The following is an 18,019-nucleotide window of genomic DNA, read 5'->3' as shown; positions in this document are numbered from 1 at the left end:
TATGATGAATGATTATTTATAAAAAAAAAACATTTACATATAGTTTAAGAAATATAAAAAAAAATATTCATGTCTTGACAGCTGATAAATATATTCTGGTATCTCTATTGTGGTTTCTGTCACATATTTCCGAGTCATTTCATACATGTAGGTATCTAACATAAAATGTAATTAACTACCCTCTTATTTAAGAATTACCATTTTGTGTACATAATAGTACGGAACGTTCTGTATTTACGAATATGTTTGAGACTGTTTTATGCACCATGTAGAATCTTAAATGGTTCAATTAAACAGCGCAAAAACTAATTTAAATATGGAACAACTACATCATAACTTAGCCTCTCCTCATTATTTCTTTGCCACAATTGTAGCGGCTATTCGTCCTACTTGTATATACAGCTCAATATTAAGATGGCCGACAGATTTGGGTTCCGTCTATTATTTAAACTTAATTTAGGGGTTAGCATTAACTATAACATAACTACGACGTATTCTGTGAAGAAGGAAAGTGAAACGACTTCTCTGTCTAAATAAAACTGAGCTTCATACTGCGCACATTTTATTATTTTATAACAAAAAAATGTAATTAATTAAGGTGCGCCATTTTAGTGCTGTTGGGATGCAAAAATCTCATATGTAGATGTAAGTGACGGAAGGCCTTATAAGTTAAGTTTGTTATTATCTCTTTATAAATGATAATCTTATGAAACAAAATTCACATCATTATAGGATAGGGTTGGGACTTCACACGACATTGGGAAGAATTTAAGACATAGCCAGTGACAATCAAAGAAAAGAAAATGTATTTAAAAATTATTTTATTCGAACATATTTCCTCTTTAATTAAATATTTTCAGAAGCATTTTTAGTTCGAAAGCTTGCAAAAAACATATAGTGAAATTCTTTTTAGTAATATTAAAGGTACGTTAAGACAAAATAGATTTTGACCAAAGAGAACTTTCAATTATAAACGAAGATTAGAACAATATATCTATTAGGTTAACCGTTTACGAAATAAAACAAACAGTTTTGTTTGCAAATAAAATTTAATACAAATAATATTAAATACGCATTTTTCAAATTATAAACTATTTTTTTTTTTTTTTAGCTAACAATAAGTACTCAATGAACTAAACAATATCATACAAGACGTACGACACTACACTCTCAGGGTCTTAATACGATACCACTCAATTTTTTTTTTCACTTACAACACCATCACCACAGTCATTCAATCCCGAAGAGTGTACGTATCATACAAACATAACATGTCAATTTTTAAAAGAAAAAAAAAACACATTTTTATAATTAACACCGTAATCAGGACAGAAATACAAAGATAAACAGAATACAAAGAATTCATGAAACAATTTAGTATAAATGTGACAATATTAAAACGGAAGGAAAAGAAATTAAATTTTATAAAGCGTTAAATTTCTATATTATATCTATATTATATCTATATTATCCTAGGTCCTATAGGGAGCTGCTGCGATTGTCTCTAGCTAGGAGTCCCTTAATTTACGACTAATATGAATATGATGATATATAGTGTCCATTTACATTCACTTGGCACTTAACACTAAATCCTTATATTATTAGTATATAAAAATATTTATTTTATAAAAAAAATACACATTTAAATTAGGACGCTGGTTTTTATACGGAATACAGCAGAATACGAAGTCAAAACTTATTGACAATACCTTCAAAGTTCTTTCATCCCCGACAGTTATCCCCCCCTCCCCCCAATGCTAAACAAATAACTCCCCCCTCCACCCCCCACCCTCCAGCATATTCACCAATTCTAACCAGACACAAAGTCATAACCAATACTTGTCACTCTAGATGGAAGCAAAACAAACAACAGCTCTACCCAACTTTTTCCGTACGATGATGAGCATTATTCCATCAAAACACCCAATCCTTCCTCGATCTCCCTCATCGTCCTAAATTCAACCCGCTTGGAACGTACCTATTCTTACAACACCCAACTCCGCTCCGCGTATTCAAATATGTATAGACCGTAAGATCCCTTTAAAAATTCGCAAGTGTTACTTCAATTGGCCCCTGCCTCCCTCCGTCTGTCGTTATATTATATTGATTTCCCCGAACCCCGAACCCCAACCCCCAAACCGGTCAACACTATGAACCCGCAACCCAAAAGATAAAAATGGAAAAGAGAATCTGTAAACTTAGTCTTGATAAGATTTAAAAGATTAATGTTGACAGTAAAAGGTACACCAGTTAGAAATCTTACATCTATTTAAACACGCTACACATATAACTAGAAGTATGTACACACTACGGTATTAGATGGGGTTACTCAGTTTTGCTAACCTATTAAATATAAACAGTTATTCCCTACATATCGGGATCAAAAATACTATACTTACAGCTATAAAGTTATCTCTTTCGTGTGGCTAGTGTTAATTTATATTATATTACCATCTTATTTACTACGAAAATCTTATGAACGAGGTCCTTGAATAGACAAAAAAATATTAAATTCAAGATCGAACAATGTACCAAAAAAAAAAAAAATTCTTAAAACATTTGAACTTATGCGCGAAGACTCGAACACTAACCGTTCTACCGTAAATAATATGAAGAACATTAAGTAGGTTTCAAATTAATAGAATATTAGATTATAAATAAATTATACAAGGAGTCACTCATGAGATTATATCTAGACTAAATTAATCTAACCCTTAATCCAGTCACACTGTCGGTATGTACATTATCCGCCTTGCGACGGACCGCGATCAGTGTGACCAGCTAAATTTCCGTTCTTATTCATCGAATCATGTTCATGTACATAGATATATCTCTTCTTACACTAATCATCCCGTCTATACGAGATGAACAACTACGTGCAAACGGAAAAAATATAACGCCTGAACAATAGAAATTAGCAAAGAGGCATTCCAGCGTAAAACTTCGAAATTCAAATTAATGGGTAGGAGATAGTTTATTTTATCCAGTTCAAAACAAGCATAGAGAATCGACTCTTATATATTCAGATTTTTCTACCATATATTACTACTTACACACTAATTCAGGCATTAATTCCATCTTCATGTACTATTAAGTAGCATTGTTTGAAAAACTGTAAAACAAAACGCTCCGTTATATTGTGGAGCTCGATACGTAACAAAAGATCTTATTATAATTATTTACTAAAATGTTTTCATTATAATCTATTACATACTAATCCAATTCTAACATTAAACAACATTAAAATATTGTATTTTTTTTTTTTCAATTTATTAGTATAGTTACCGAACAAAGGAAATCTTTGTTAACTAAGAAACTCTATTGTGAACATCAAGATTTCCTCTGGTGATTTTTTTTTTATTGACTTTATTTTTTTTTATAACATTTAATATTTAATCCACTATATTAATAACGTTTGCCTATTTAATATTTGGTACAACGGATTAAAAAAAAATAATCACGAAGTAAGAAAATTATTATACGGATTAATCAAAAAAAAAAAAAAAAACTAACATTAAATTACAACAAATCGAACGTCATCAATTAAAATATTATAAAGGTATAGATCGTTAATTAAAATCAAATAAATCAATTACACGAAATTATATATAATTATTAAAAGAATATTAATATAACTCACAATAAAAAAAAAATACATAAATAAATTATTATAACGAATAACCGAACGAGAAACACGTTGAATAATCCTATACTTACCGTATCTTATATACTTGCATATGCTATTCCATTTTGCGTATTCAAATCCACTTATATAATACAAACGCGGATATCTCCATCGACGCGTAGGTTAAGGTACTATAGGTGAATAAAATAAATATTACATGTGCATATAACATACAATCATTAAACTGTGACGTAACCCCATCATCAGGCATTCAAAAACCCTAGCCAAATCTCTCGGTTTTATGTACCATTTATCTATACTAGTAAAGTTATTTAGGTCATTTTATCCGGCCGACCGTCAACAGGTCGTGCACTTATTGAGAATATTAAAAAAAAAACAAATAAAAAAAACTTACACGATCGCATAGTTTCCACCTGAAACGGGTATAACGTATGCGTCGTTCTAATGAGGGAGGTTCAAGATCTCGTTTCGTATGTACAAACGTCGTATTACAGTCATTATTATAAAAACTACATCCCGTAACTATGCGTTGAAGATCAGCGCAACAGAGAACGAAATAATACGAAAAATATAACGGAATTACAATAAAGAATACAAACGTAGCACGAAATATAGAGCATACAGACATTATGAAACATATCGATTGACAAAGAGAGCGAGAGAAAAGTGAATAATTGAATTGAGAACGAAACGAAGGACTTAGAATAAAAAAAAAATTAACTGATATTAATTCCGAACAATATTAAGAAGCGAGCAAGAAGTAGTCTTATCCAATAACCATAGCCCCTAAGCTAATAATATAATATAATATGTAATATTTTTTTTTTTATCTACAAGAATAATGTCCGTATAATGAAACAAATATAAATTTCGGAGAAATTAATGTTAACGTTATAACTGAATCGCGAGCTATGAATCTATAGAAACTAATATTTCGATGACGTAACTGATTGATTTGTGAACTCAAACATATCCGTAAGAAAACATAAAAAAATGTAAACATTTTACCGATATCAATAAAACTCAATACATTTGAAGAAACAATTCCGTGGACCCAAAAAAAAAATTGACAGAATATTCCAAAAAAAACAAAAAAAAAACGAACCAACAGGACATTATTAGAAAATTGAAGTCTAAGCTGGAAGAATATAGCTACAGAACAGTAAGGGTCCCCTTAGTGGGCAAAACCCAGCGGCAGACACTAAATATACAAATGCCGCTAATAAATCTCTTAACTAGTCTTGGAACCATTGTGTATGTGACGCTACCCGGCGCAGGCCGATATTGGGAAGCCTTGTGCTTAAATACTGGCCCTCTCGCCTCAGCTGGTATCAGCTTTTATGAAAGCATGACGAAGGCGAGAGTGTGGTAACCGACCCAGGCGAGCTTAGCACTAGCTCTACCACTCAGAATTACAACAAACAGATATAAGTCTTAAGATCTTTTTATAATAACGGTCATCTCCGAGATGTCAACCAACGACCGACATCTAAAACAAGTTGTTGCAGTCGTATTTGCCGACCATTAATGTCTTATACGAAATCCTCAAGAATCCACATCTCGAGTAAATAGTTCTTCATAATATGCTTAATAATAACATTCACTTATATAATTATTGAACAACTGTCATATTTAAATACTTCAAATATGTTTCCGTGACGTCATCAATTGATCTATAACGTGTAAAAGGCGCAAGTTCCTACGTAGGACTCTCAGGTGACCTCTATCACACCTATTGCTAATAGCGAGACGTGTCCGTGTTACCGATAAATACATCCTAGAATATATAGTGTGAAGCTGGTGGGGGAAATGCAGTTGACCAACCATCATTTCCAATATATTGAAATTATTGCTTACGAATTTTTTTTTTTTTTTTTTTAAAGCCCACAAATATCTAAAAGAAATTCGGGGTTATTACATTTATATAGAGAAAAATGACGACGATACTTTCAAAACATTACAATTTACTATATGCGATAATTTTATTTATTTATTTATTTTTTTTTAATTAATTTATATAAAAATCGTAAAAGCATACACTATGAAGCACTGATACAGAACAAGTCCGATGGGAATGTGATGAGATATATGGTTCTGTATATTTTTTAACCGACGATTTCGAAAGGTAGAGTAATGAATTGATATTGGTAACTATGTCGAGATGGTTTAGGACCCCAATCGGATTTTCGCTATACGCAATTACTATGCCTTTATATATATAGATATATATATATGAAACAGCACACGATTATAATTTCATAATCAATAAAATCTACTTTATATAACAACATCAAATTACAACGTTATCATTTCTTTGTCTAATTTCATTAATTACAGGTTATATCGTGAAAGTGAAAATGTCCGCGCCGATGACATTGCGAAACTACTTTTGATAGGAATCATGATCTTACGATGTTTAATGTTAGGAATTCCGACACCATATAAGAAATCAACTCGCCAAAAATATACTACTTCTAACACATAATAGATAATTTTGAATGGGACTCGCGTTAAATATCACGCTGGATCTTCAATGTGATAACATCTATTAATGATTGTAATGGATTATATTATTAGCTACAACACACAACTTGAAATCAAGAAACTATCGAGGAAATTATATGTCAATTATTTACATTTAATTGTGAAAACATAAAATCTACTAAACCGAATATAATCTTATACAACTATATTATATACCAAATCTTCGCTGTCTCGGTATATGTATTAAATCGGTCACCTATATAGGATTTTAAGGCATATTATGAGGTCGTTTACTTTACAACACAAATATAACAGAGCTCAAGCTAATAAAATATATGCTACATCAAATTATATTAATGTAAATAATCAAACAATTCAACTAAATAATCAAAATTCACATATAACATAATGTGATCCCTAAACGAACAGACGTAACATGTAACGTCCGACAAGTTTGGTAAAGTTTAGCTGTTGTATTCGTACTCACGGGTAACTTTAGTCCAAGGTGTAAACACTACGGCGTCACTTCCTGAAACTTCCCATTGATGGACAGGAAAAAAATTTTGATTTGGAAAAAAATTACAATATCTGAACACAAGACGGATTAAGTTGCACTACACTTATAGTGAACCTAGCACGCGTATTTTAATTTTGATAAAAAACCATTAAACTTCAATAACCGGCACACTTTAAAATCAGTTTTAATTCACACGCACTGTTGTCACACCCGCCGTAGTGTTGGCTAGCCCGTTTAGACGTACGAAAAGCCATACATGTTTCAGGTGGCCACCTCGTCGTTCCCAGCTTCGAATTCCAGCTTGACATCGTTGTTCAAACCCTCTACGTCCACTTCGTTCTCTGAAGCGTTCAGCATGTTCAAGGTCACCTATAATACACACCCACATAGCACAATATACAAACAGTTACCCACAAAATATACAGAACATATCTATAGATCTACAAAAATCTTAATTAAAACAAAACCAAAATTCTACTCAAAATATAATAAAAAAGCGAGCTCTTCATCGTCCGATAACATTTCAATATATGTATATTTTAAATCGAAAATATTTTCATATGCCAGTAGGACGTGATACGGTAGAGAGTGGATTTTCTCAATTCATAATAGGCTACTTGATACTTATAGTACTGGGCTTTATATAAATCACGCAGTTGCCGAGAGCGAGAGTAACTGATTTATCACACCAGCGTCTATTATCTAACGCCCTCATCAATTCAAAACTAGCGCATACATCAAATAAATATCGGACAGAAGGCTATAAACAAGACGCCGTTATGAAAAAGCAGTATCAGCGAAAATAAAATTCAAACTTCACTAACCAAAATAAAATAAAAAAATAAACGAACGTCACAGAAAAAAAAAAAATTTAAATTAGTTAGTGAATGTTTGAACCTCGGCGTTCTTTCCTAACACGGAGCTGAGGCTCAGTGGAGAGACTACCTGCAGCGCGTTGTTCCCCATACTGCTTACCTGCCTCACCGGTATACCTGCATCCTCGAACGCCTTCTTCTTCAGAGTCGAACGTATTTGGGAACTGCAAATTTTGAGATGATTCACCAGTATTTGACAAACGAAAAATTAAATTCAAATTTACTCGACATAAATATATATGCTAAGCTGAAGAGGTAATGAAAAATGTAAACATGTTTTCAACATATCTAAGATGTAGAGAGTTTTATAAATAAGAAACTCACACTGTCCTAGCCTTGATGTGCTGGCTGAGTTTGTTAAGATCTATAGCAAAGCGATGCACGCAGGAACGAAGCATTTCGATTTCTTCATCAGTCCATTTACCACTGTAAAAACTAATGTTATCAATCTTGTGTCTCTTTATAGACACCTAATAAAAAACTTATCTATTTTTATAATATTTTAAATCAAAATAAATCTTATTCCATCTTATTGACAATTGTACCCACCCTGGTTGAGTATCACCCATAGGATGTAACAACATTGTCATCTCGGACAGTTTATTGAAAGCGGAACCAGCCTCTCTGAAGATTTCTCCCACCTAGAACAAAATAATAAATAGAATAAAAATAAACATTAACAATTGAAAATTATTTCAAACCGATACATAACAAAAACAAATAAAATCATATAGTGAACATTAGAGCGCCATAAACAAAGAGTATATAAATTATAAGTACGGTCTCAGTCTAAGTCCCGGAAGCGTCAACTCTTTCTGGCTTTCAGCAAGCCTACTAGATACTCAATATGCATCCTCATTCAACATTTTCGCAAGAATATAAAGGGATTGCAAAAAAAAAATAAGGAATTTCTAAGACACAGCGGAACCGAACCAATTGACTCTCTTTATGACACTGATCGACCTGGGTGGAGCTGGCTATCCAGACGCTTAGTGCGCATGCTCGTCCCGGACGCTCCTATTCTTTTTGTCTTTTAGCTCGGAAACTAGACATATAGTGCGCATGCCCAACCCGGACGCTTAAACTCTATACAGTTCAGGTACCAAACTATTGATTTTGCTGATAAAGGTACTTTTAGACAAAATATTAAGTGATTCCGAAACTAAATTTAAACGCACAAAGGTATCATGAATATACAAAAACGTTAGCGACAAATAATTATGTTTAGTTTGTTGATGATTCAAACAACACTAGCCCAGATACCGTGTACTCACAGTGTTGTCCTCCGCAACAAAGCAACTTTTCGTTCACTTGTATAATTGGCTTTATTAGTGAGTTATTTACATAGTTTACACTTAGTTCAACAATTTCGCAAGAATAGAAAGGCATTGCAAAGAAATAAGGAATTTCTGAGAAACAGCAGAACCGAACGCTATGACTCTCTTTATGACACTGATCGACCTGGGTGGAGCTGGCTATCCAGACGCTTAGTGCGCATGCTCGTCCCGGACGCTCCTATTCTTTTTGGCTTTCAGCTCGGAAACTAGACGCGTAGTGCGCATGCTTAGCCCGGACGCTTAAATTCTTTACAGATCAGATACTAAAATATTGATTTTGCTGATAAAGGTACTTTTAGACAAAATATTAAGTGATTCCGAAACTAAATTTAAACGCACAAAGGTATCATGAATATACAAAAAAGTTAACGATAAATAATTCTGTTCCGTATGTTGATGATTCAAACAATACTAGCCCAGATACCGTGTACTCACAGTGTTGTCCTCCGAAAGAAAGCAACTTTTCGTTCACTTGTATAATTGGCTTTATTAGTGAGTTATTTTCATAGTTTAAACTATGTTCAACAATTTCGCAAGAAGAGAAAGTCATTGCAAAGAAATAAGAAATCACTGAGACACAGCGGAACCGAACGAAATGACTCTATTTACGACACTGATCGACCCGGGTGGAGCTGGCTATCCAAACGCTTAGTGCGCATGCTCGTCCCGGACGCTCCTATTCTTTTTGTCTTTTAGCTCGGAAACTAGACGCATAGTGCGCATGCTTAGCCCGGACGCTTAAACTCTATACGGTTCAGGTACCAAAATATTGATTTTGCTGATAAAGGTACTTTTAGACAAAATATGAAGTGATTCCGAAACGAAATTTAAACGCACAAAGGTATCATGAATATACAAAAACGTTAGCAACAAATAATTATGTTTAGTTTGTCCATGATTCAAACAACACTAGCCCAGATACCGTGTACTCACAGTGTTGTCCTCGGAAACACAACAACTTTTCGTTCACTTGTATAATTGGTTTCAATAATGACTTATTTTCAAAGTTTAGACTAAGTTCAACATTTTCGCAAGAATAGAAAGGCATTGCAAAGAAATAAGGAATTTCTGAGAAACAGCAGAACCGAACGTTATGACTCTCTTTATGACACTGATCGACCTGGGTGGAGCTGGCTATCCAGACGCTTAGTGCGCATGCTCGTCCCGGACGCTCCTATTCTTTTTGTCTTTTAGCTCGGAAACTAGACATATAGTGCGCATGTCCCACCCGGACGCTTAAACTCTATACAGTTCAGGTACTAAAATATTGATTTTGCAAATATAGGTTCTTCTAGACAAAATATTAAGTGATTCCGAAACTAAATTAAAATGCACAAAGTTATCATGAATATACAAAAAGGTTACCGACAAATAATTCCGTTTCGTTTGTTCATGATTCAAACAACACTAGCCCAGATACCGTGTACTCACAGTGTAGTCCTCGGAAACACAACAACCTTTCGTTCACTTGTATAATTGGTTTCAATAATGACTTATTTTCAAAGTTTAGACTAAGTTTAACAATTTCGCAAGAATAGAAAGGCATTGCAAAGAAATAAGGAATTTCTGAGACACAGCGGAACCGAACGCTATGACTCTCTTTATGACACTGATCGACCTGGGTGGAGCTGGCTACCCAGACGCTTAGTGCGCATGCTCGTCCCGGACGCTCCTATTCTTTTTGGCTTTCAGCTCGGAAACTAGACGCATAGTGCGCATGCTTAGCCCGGACGCTTAAATTCTTTACAGATCAGATACTAAAATATTGATTTTGCTGATAAAGGTACTTTTAAACAAAATATTAAGTGATTCCGAAACTAAATTTAAACGCACAAAGGTATCATGAATATACAAAAAAGTTAACGATAAATAATTCTGTTCCGTATGTTGATGATTCAAACAATACTAGCCCAGATACCGTGTACTCACAGTGTTGTCCTCCGAAAGAAAGCAACTTTTCGTTCACTTGTATAATTGGCTTTATTAGTGAGTTATTTTCATAGTTTAAACTATGTTCAACAATTTCGCAAGAAGAGAAAGTCATTGCAAAGAAATAAGAAATCACTGAGACACAGCGGAACCGAACGAAATGACTCTATTTACGACACTGATCGACCCGGGTGGAGCTGGCTATCCAGACGCTTAGTGCGCATGCTCGTCCCGGACGCTCCTATTCTTTTTGTCTTTTAGCTCGGAAACTAGACGCATAGTGCGCATGCTTAGCCCGGACGCTTAAACTCTATACAGTTCAGGTACCAAAATATTGATTTCGCTGATAAAGGTACTTTTAGACAAAATATGAAGTGATTCCGAAACGAAATTTAAACGCACAAAGGTATCATGAATATACAAAAACGTTAGCAACAAATAATTATGTTTAGTTTGTTGATGATTCAAACAACACTAGCCCAGATACCGTGTACTCACAGTGTTGACCTCGGAAACACAACAACTTTTCGTTCACTTGTATAATTGGTTTCAATAATGACTTATTTTCAAAGTTTAGACTAAGTTCAACATTTTCGCAAGAATAGAAAGGCATTGCAAAGAAATAAGGAATTTCTGAGAAACAGCAGAACCGAACGCTATGACTCTCTTTATGACACTGATCGACCTGGGTGGAGCTGGCTATCCAGACGCTTAGTGCGCATGCTCGTCCCGGACGCTCCTATTCTTTTTGTCTTTTAGCTCGGAAACTAGACATATAGTGCGCATGTCCCACCCGGACGCTTAAACTCTATACAGTTCAGGTACTAAAATATTGATTTTGCAAATATAGGTTCTTCTAGACAAAATATTAAGTGATTCCGAAACTAAATTAAAATGCACAAAGTTATCATGAATATACAAAAAGGTTACCGACAAATAATTCCGTTTCGTTTGTTCATGATTCAAACAACACTAGCCCAGATACCGTGTACTCACAGTGTAGTCCTCGGAAACACAACAACCTTTCGTTCACTTGTATAATTGGTTTCAATAATGACTTATTTTCAAAGTTTAGACTAAGTTTAACAATTTCGCAAGAATAGAAAGGCATTGCAAAGAAATAAGGAATTTCTGAGACACAGCGGAACCGAACGCTATGACTCTCTTTATGACACTGATCGACCTGGGTGGAGCTGGCTACCCAGACGCTTAGTGCGCATGCTCGTCCCGGACGCTCCTATTCTTTTTGGCTTTCAGCTCGGAAACTAGACGCATAGTGCGCATGCTTAGCCCGGACGCTTAAATTCTTTACAGATCAGATACTAAAATATTGATTTTGCTGATAAAGGTACTTTTAGACAAAATATTAAGTGATTCCGAAACTAAATTTAAACGCACAAAGGTATCATGAATATACAAAAAAGTTAACGATAAATAATTCTGTTCCGTATGTTGATGATTCAAACAATACTAGCCCAGATACCGTGTACTCACAGTGTTGTCCTCCGAAAGAAAGCAACTTTTCGTTCACTTGTATAATTGGCTTTATTAGTGAGTTATTTTCATAGTTTAAACTATGTTCAACAATTTCGCAAGAAGAGAAAGTCATTGCAAAGAAATAAGAAATCACTGAGACACAGCGGAACCGAACGAAATGACTCTATTTACGACACTGATCGACCCGGGTGGAGCTGGCTATCCAGACGCTTAGTGCGCATGCTCGTCCCGGACGCTCCTATTCTTTTTGTCTTTTAGCTCGGAAACTAGACGCATAGTGCGCATGCTTAGCCCGGACGCTTAAACTCTATACAGTTCAGGTACCAAAATATTGATTTCGCTGATAAAGGTACTTTTAGACAAAATATGAAGTGATTCCGAAACGAAATTTAAACGCACAAAGGTATCATGAATATACAAAAACGTTAGCAACAAATAATTATGTTTAGTTTGTTGATGATTCAAACAACACTAGCCCAGATACCGTGTACTCACAGTGTAGTCCTCGGAAACACAACAACCTTTCGTTCACTTGTATAATTGGTTTCAATAATGACTTATTTTCAAAGTTTAGACTAAGTTTAACAATTTCGCAAGAATAGAAAGGCATTGCAAAGAAATAAGGAATTTCTGAGACACAGCGGAACCGAACGCTATGACTCTCTTTATGACACTGATCGACCTGGGTGGAGCTGGCTATCCAGACGCTTAGTGCGCATGCTCGTCCCGGACGCTCCTATTCTTTTTGTCTTTTAGCTCGGAAACTAGACATATAGTGCGCATGTCCCACCCCGACGCTTAAACTCTATACAGTTCAGGTACTAAAATATTGATTTTGCTGATATAGGTACTTCTAGACAAAATATTAAGTTATTCCGAAACTAAATTAAAATGCACAAAGTTATCATGAATAGACGAAAAGGTTAACGAAAACTAATTCCGTTTAGTTTGTTGATGATTCAAACAACACTAGCCCAGATACCGTGTACTCACAGTGTTGTCCTCCGAGACAAAGCAACTTTTCGTTCACTTGTATCATTGGCTTTATTAATGAGTTAGTTTCATAGTTTACACTAAGTTCAACAATTTCGCAAGAATAGAAAGGCATTGCAAAGAAATAAGGAATCACTGAGATACAGCGGAACCGAACGAAATGACTCTATTTACGACACTGATCGACCCGGGTGGAGCTGGCTATCCAGACGCTTAGTGCGCATGCTCGTCCCGGACGCTCCTATTCTTTTTGTCTTTTAGCTCGGAAACTAGACATATAGTGCGCATGTCCCACCCGGACGCTTAAACTCTATACAGTTCAGGTACTAAAATATTGATTTTGCAAATATAGGTTCTTCTAGACAAAATATTAAGTGATTCCGAAACTAAATTAAAATGCACAAAGTTATCATGAATATACAAAAAGGTTACCGACAAATAATTCCGTTTCGTTTGTTCATGATTCAAACAACACTAGCCCAGATACCGTGTACTCACAGTGTTGACCTCGGAAACACAACAACTTTTCGTTCACTTGTATAATTGGTTTCAATAATGACTTATTTTCAAAGTTTAGACTAAGTTCAACATTTTCGCAAGAATAGAAAGGCATTGCAAAGAAATAAGGAATTTCTGAGACACAACGGAACCGAACGCTATGACTCTCTTTATGACACTGATCGACCTGGGTGGAGCTGGCTATCCAGACGCTTAGTGCGCATGCTTGTCCCGGACGCTCCTATTCTTTTTGTCTTTTAGCTCGGAAACTAAACATATAGTGCGCATGTCCCACCCCGACGCTTAAACTCTATACAGTTCAGGTACTAAAATATTGATTTTGCTGATATAGGTACTTCTAGACAAAATATTAAGTTATTCCGAAACTAAATTAAAATGCACAAAGTTATCATGAATAGACGAAAAGGTTAACGAAAACTAATTCCGTTTAGTTTGTTGATGATTCAAACAACACTAGCCCAGATACCGTGTACTCACAGTGTTGTCCTCCGAGACAAAGCAACTTTTCGTTCACTTGTATCATTGGCTTTATTAATGAGTTAGTTTCATAGTTTACACTAAGTTCAACAATTTCGCAAGAATAGAAAGGCATTGCAAAGAAATAAGGAATCACTGAGATACAGCGGAACCGAACGAAATGACTCTATTTACGACACTGATCGACCCGGGTGGAGCTGGCTATCCAGACGCTTAGTGCGCATGCTCGTCCCGGACGCTCCTATTCTTTTTGGCTTTCAGCTCGGAAACTAGACGCATAGTGCGCATGCTTAGCCCGGACGCTTAAGCTCCATACAGTTCAGGTACCAAACTATTGATTTTGCTGATAAAGGTACTTTTAGACAAAATATTAAGTGATTCCGAAACTAAATTTAAACGCACAAAGGTATCATGAATATACAAAAAAGTTAACGATAAATAATTCTGTTCCGTATGTTGATGATTCAAACAATACTAGCCCAGATACCGTGTACTCACAGTGTTGTCCTCCGAAAGAAAGCAACTTTTCGTTCACTTGTATAATTGGCTTTATTAGTGAGTTATTTTCATAGTTTAAACTATGTTCAACAATTTCGCAAGAAGAGAAAGTCATTGCAAAGAAATAAGAAATCACTGAGAAACAGCGGAACCGAACGAAATGACTCTATTTACGACACTGATCGACCCGGGTGGAGCTGGCTATCCAGACGCTTAGTGCGCATGCTCGTCCCGGACGCTCCTATTCTTTTTGTCTTTTAGCTCGGAAACTAGACGCATAGTGCGCATGCTTAGCCCGGACGATTAAACTCTATACAGTTCAGGTACCAAAATATTGATTTTGCTGATAAAGGTACTTTTAGACAAAATATGAAGTGATTCCGAAACGAAATTTAAACGCACAAAGGTATCATGAATATACAAAAACGTTAGCACCAAATAATTCTGTTTCGTTTGTTCATGATTCAAACAACACTAGCCCAGATACCGTGTACTCACAGTGTTGTCCTCCGCAACAAAGCAACTTTTCGTTCACTTGTATAATTGGCTTTATTAGTGAGTTATTTACATAGTTTACACTTAGTTCAACAATTTCGCAAGAAGAGAAAGGCATTGCAAAGAAATAAGGAATCACTGAGACACAGCGGAACCGAACGAAATGACTCCCTTTATGACACTGATCGACCTGGGTGGAGCTGGCTATCCAGACGCTTAGTGCGCATGCTCTTCTTGGACGCTCCTATTCTTTTTGGCTTTCAGCTCGGAAACTAGACGCATAGTGCGCATGCTTAGCCCGGACGCTTAAGCTCCATACAGTTCAGGTACCAAACTATTGATTTTGCTGATAAAGGTACTTTTAGACAAAATATTAAGTGATTCCGAAACGAAATTTAAACGCACAAAGGTATCATGAATATACAAAAACGTTAGCGACAAATAATTATGTTTAGTTTGTTGATGATTCAAACAACACTAGCCCAGATACCGTGTACTCACAGTGTAGTCCTCGGAAACACAACAACTTTTCGTTCACTTGTATAATTGATTTCAATAATGACTTATTTTCAAAGTTTAGACTAAGTTCAATAATTTCGCAAGAATAGAAAGGCATTGCAAAGAAATAAGGAATTTCTGAGAAACAGCAGAACCGAACGCTATGACTCTCTTTATGACACTGATCGACCTGGGTGGAGCTGGCTATCCAGACGCTTAGTGCGCATGCTCGTCCCGGACGCTCCTATTCTTTTTGGCTTTCAGCTCGGAAACTAGACGCATAGTGCGCATGCTTAGCCCGGACGCTTAAGCTCCATACAGTTCAGGTACCAAACTATTGATTTTGCTGATAAAGGTACTTTTAGACAAAATATTAAGTGATTCCGAAACTTAATTTAAACGCACAAAGGTATCATGAATATACAAAAACGTTAGCGACAAATAATTATGTTTAGTTTGTTGATGATTCAAACAACACTAGCCCAGATACCGTGTACTCACAGTGTTGACCTCGGAAACACAACAACTTTTCGTTCACTTGTATAATTGGTTTCAATAATGACTTATTTTCAAAGTTTAGACTAAGTTCAACAATTTCGCAAGAATAGAAAGGCATTGCAAAGAAATAAGGAATTTCTGAGAAACAGCAGAACCGAACGCTATGACTCTCTTTATGACACTGATCGACCTGGGTGGAGCTGGCTATCCAGACGCTTAGTGCGCATGCTCGTCCCGGACGCTCCTATTCTTTTTGGCTTTCAGCTCGGAAACTAGACGCGTAGTGCGCATGCTTAGCCCGGACGCTTAAATTCTTTACAGATCAGATACTAAAATATTGATTTTGCTGATAAAGGTACTTTTAGACAAAATATTAAGTGATTCCGAAACTAAATTTAAACGCACAAAGGTATCATGAATATACAAAAAAGTTAACGATAAATAATTCTGTTCCGTATGTTGATGATTCAAACAATACTAGCCCAGATACCGTGTACTCACAGTGTTGTCCTCCGAAAGAAAGCAACTTTTCGTTCACTTGTATAATTGGCTTTATTAGTGAGTTATTTTCATAGTTTAAACTATGTTCAACAATTTCGCAAGAAGAGAAAGTCATTGCAAAGAAATAAGAAATCACTGAGACACAGCGGAACCGAACGAAATGACTCTATTTACGACACTGATCGACCCGGGTGGAGCTGGCTATCCAGACGCTTAGTGCGCATGCTCGTCCCGGACGCTCCTATTCTTTTTGGCTTTCAGCTCGGAAACTAGACGCATAGTGCGCATGCTTAGCCCGGACGCTTAAACTCTATACAGTTCAGGTACCAAAATATTGATTTTGCTGATAAAGGTACTTTTAGACAAAATATGAAGTGATTCCGAAACGAAATTTAAACGCACAAAGGTATCATGAATATACAAAAACGTTAGCAACAAATAATTATGTTTAGTTTGTCGATGATTCAAACAACACTAGCCCAGATACCGTGTACTCACAGTGTTGACCTCGGAAACAAAGCATCTTTTCGTTCACTTGTATAATTGGCTTCAATAATGACTTATTTTCAAAGTTTAGACTAAGTTCAACATTTTCGCAAGAATAGAAAGGCATTGCAAAGAAATAAGGAATTTCTGAGAAACAGCAGAACCGAACGCTATGACTCTCTTTATGACACTGATCGACCTGGGTGGAGCTGGCTATCCAGACGCTTAGTGCGCATGCTCGTCCCGGACGCTCCTATTCTTTTTGTCTTTTAGCTCGGAAACTAGACATATAGTGCGCATGTCCCACCCGGACGCTTAAACTCTATACAGTTCAGGTACTAAAATATTGATTTTGCAAATATAGGTTCTTCTAGACAAAATATTAAGTGATTCCGAAACTAAATTAAAATGCACAAAGTTATCATGAATATACAAAAAGGTTAGCAACAAATAATTCTGTTTCGTATGTTCATGATTCAAACAACACTAGCCCAGATACCGTGTACTCACAGTGTTGTCCTCCGCAACAAAGCAACTTTTCGTTCACTTGTATAATTGGCTTTATTAGTGAGTTATTTACATAGTTTACACTTAGTTCAACAATTTCGCAAGAAGAGAAAGGCATTGCAAAGAAATAAGGAATCACTGAGACACAGCGGAACCGAACGAAATGACTCCCTTTATGACACTGATCGACCTGGGTGGAGCTGGCTATCCAGACGCTTAGTGCGCATGCTCGTCCCGGACGCTCCTATTCTTTTTGTCTTTT

At 35.7% G+C, this 18,019-nt stretch overlaps 1 protein-coding gene across 7 annotated transcripts in view; it reads right to left on the bottom strand.

Annotated features, from left to right (window-relative positions):
- Positions 1-1,030: 1,030 nt before the first annotated feature.
- LOC116777114 (chromatin complexes subunit BAP18-like) overlaps positions 1,031-18,019 on the bottom strand; it is a 78,010-nt gene continuing 61,021 nt past the window's right edge. For 4 of the 7 annotated variants that reach the window (XM_032670478.2, XM_061526060.1, XM_061526063.1 and 1 more), the window contains exons 2-5: positions 8,072-8,163; positions 7,847-7,948; positions 7,545-7,686; positions 1,031-7,016 (exon numbers count right to left, since the gene is read on the bottom strand). In XM_032670478.2, coding sequence (XP_032526369.1) covers positions 6,909-7,016; positions 7,545-7,686; positions 7,847-7,948; positions 8,072-8,163 — 444 coding nt within the window. In that variant the 3' untranslated portion in view covers positions 1,031-6,908. Of the gene's footprint in view, positions 7,017-7,544; positions 7,687-7,846; positions 7,949-8,071; positions 8,164-9,792; positions 9,812-18,019 lie in introns of those variants that run through there. The other 3 variants (XM_061526065.1, XM_061526061.1, XM_061526062.1) reach the window with 3 other exon arrangements.

This window comes from Danaus plexippus, chromosome Z, assembly GCF_018135715.1.
Source record: "Danaus plexippus chromosome Z, MEX_DaPlex, whole genome shotgun sequence".
Classification (NCBI taxonomy): domain Eukaryota; kingdom Metazoa; phylum Arthropoda; class Insecta; order Lepidoptera; family Nymphalidae; genus Danaus; species Danaus plexippus.
This window is presented reverse-complemented; position numbering and strand designations above follow the sequence as displayed.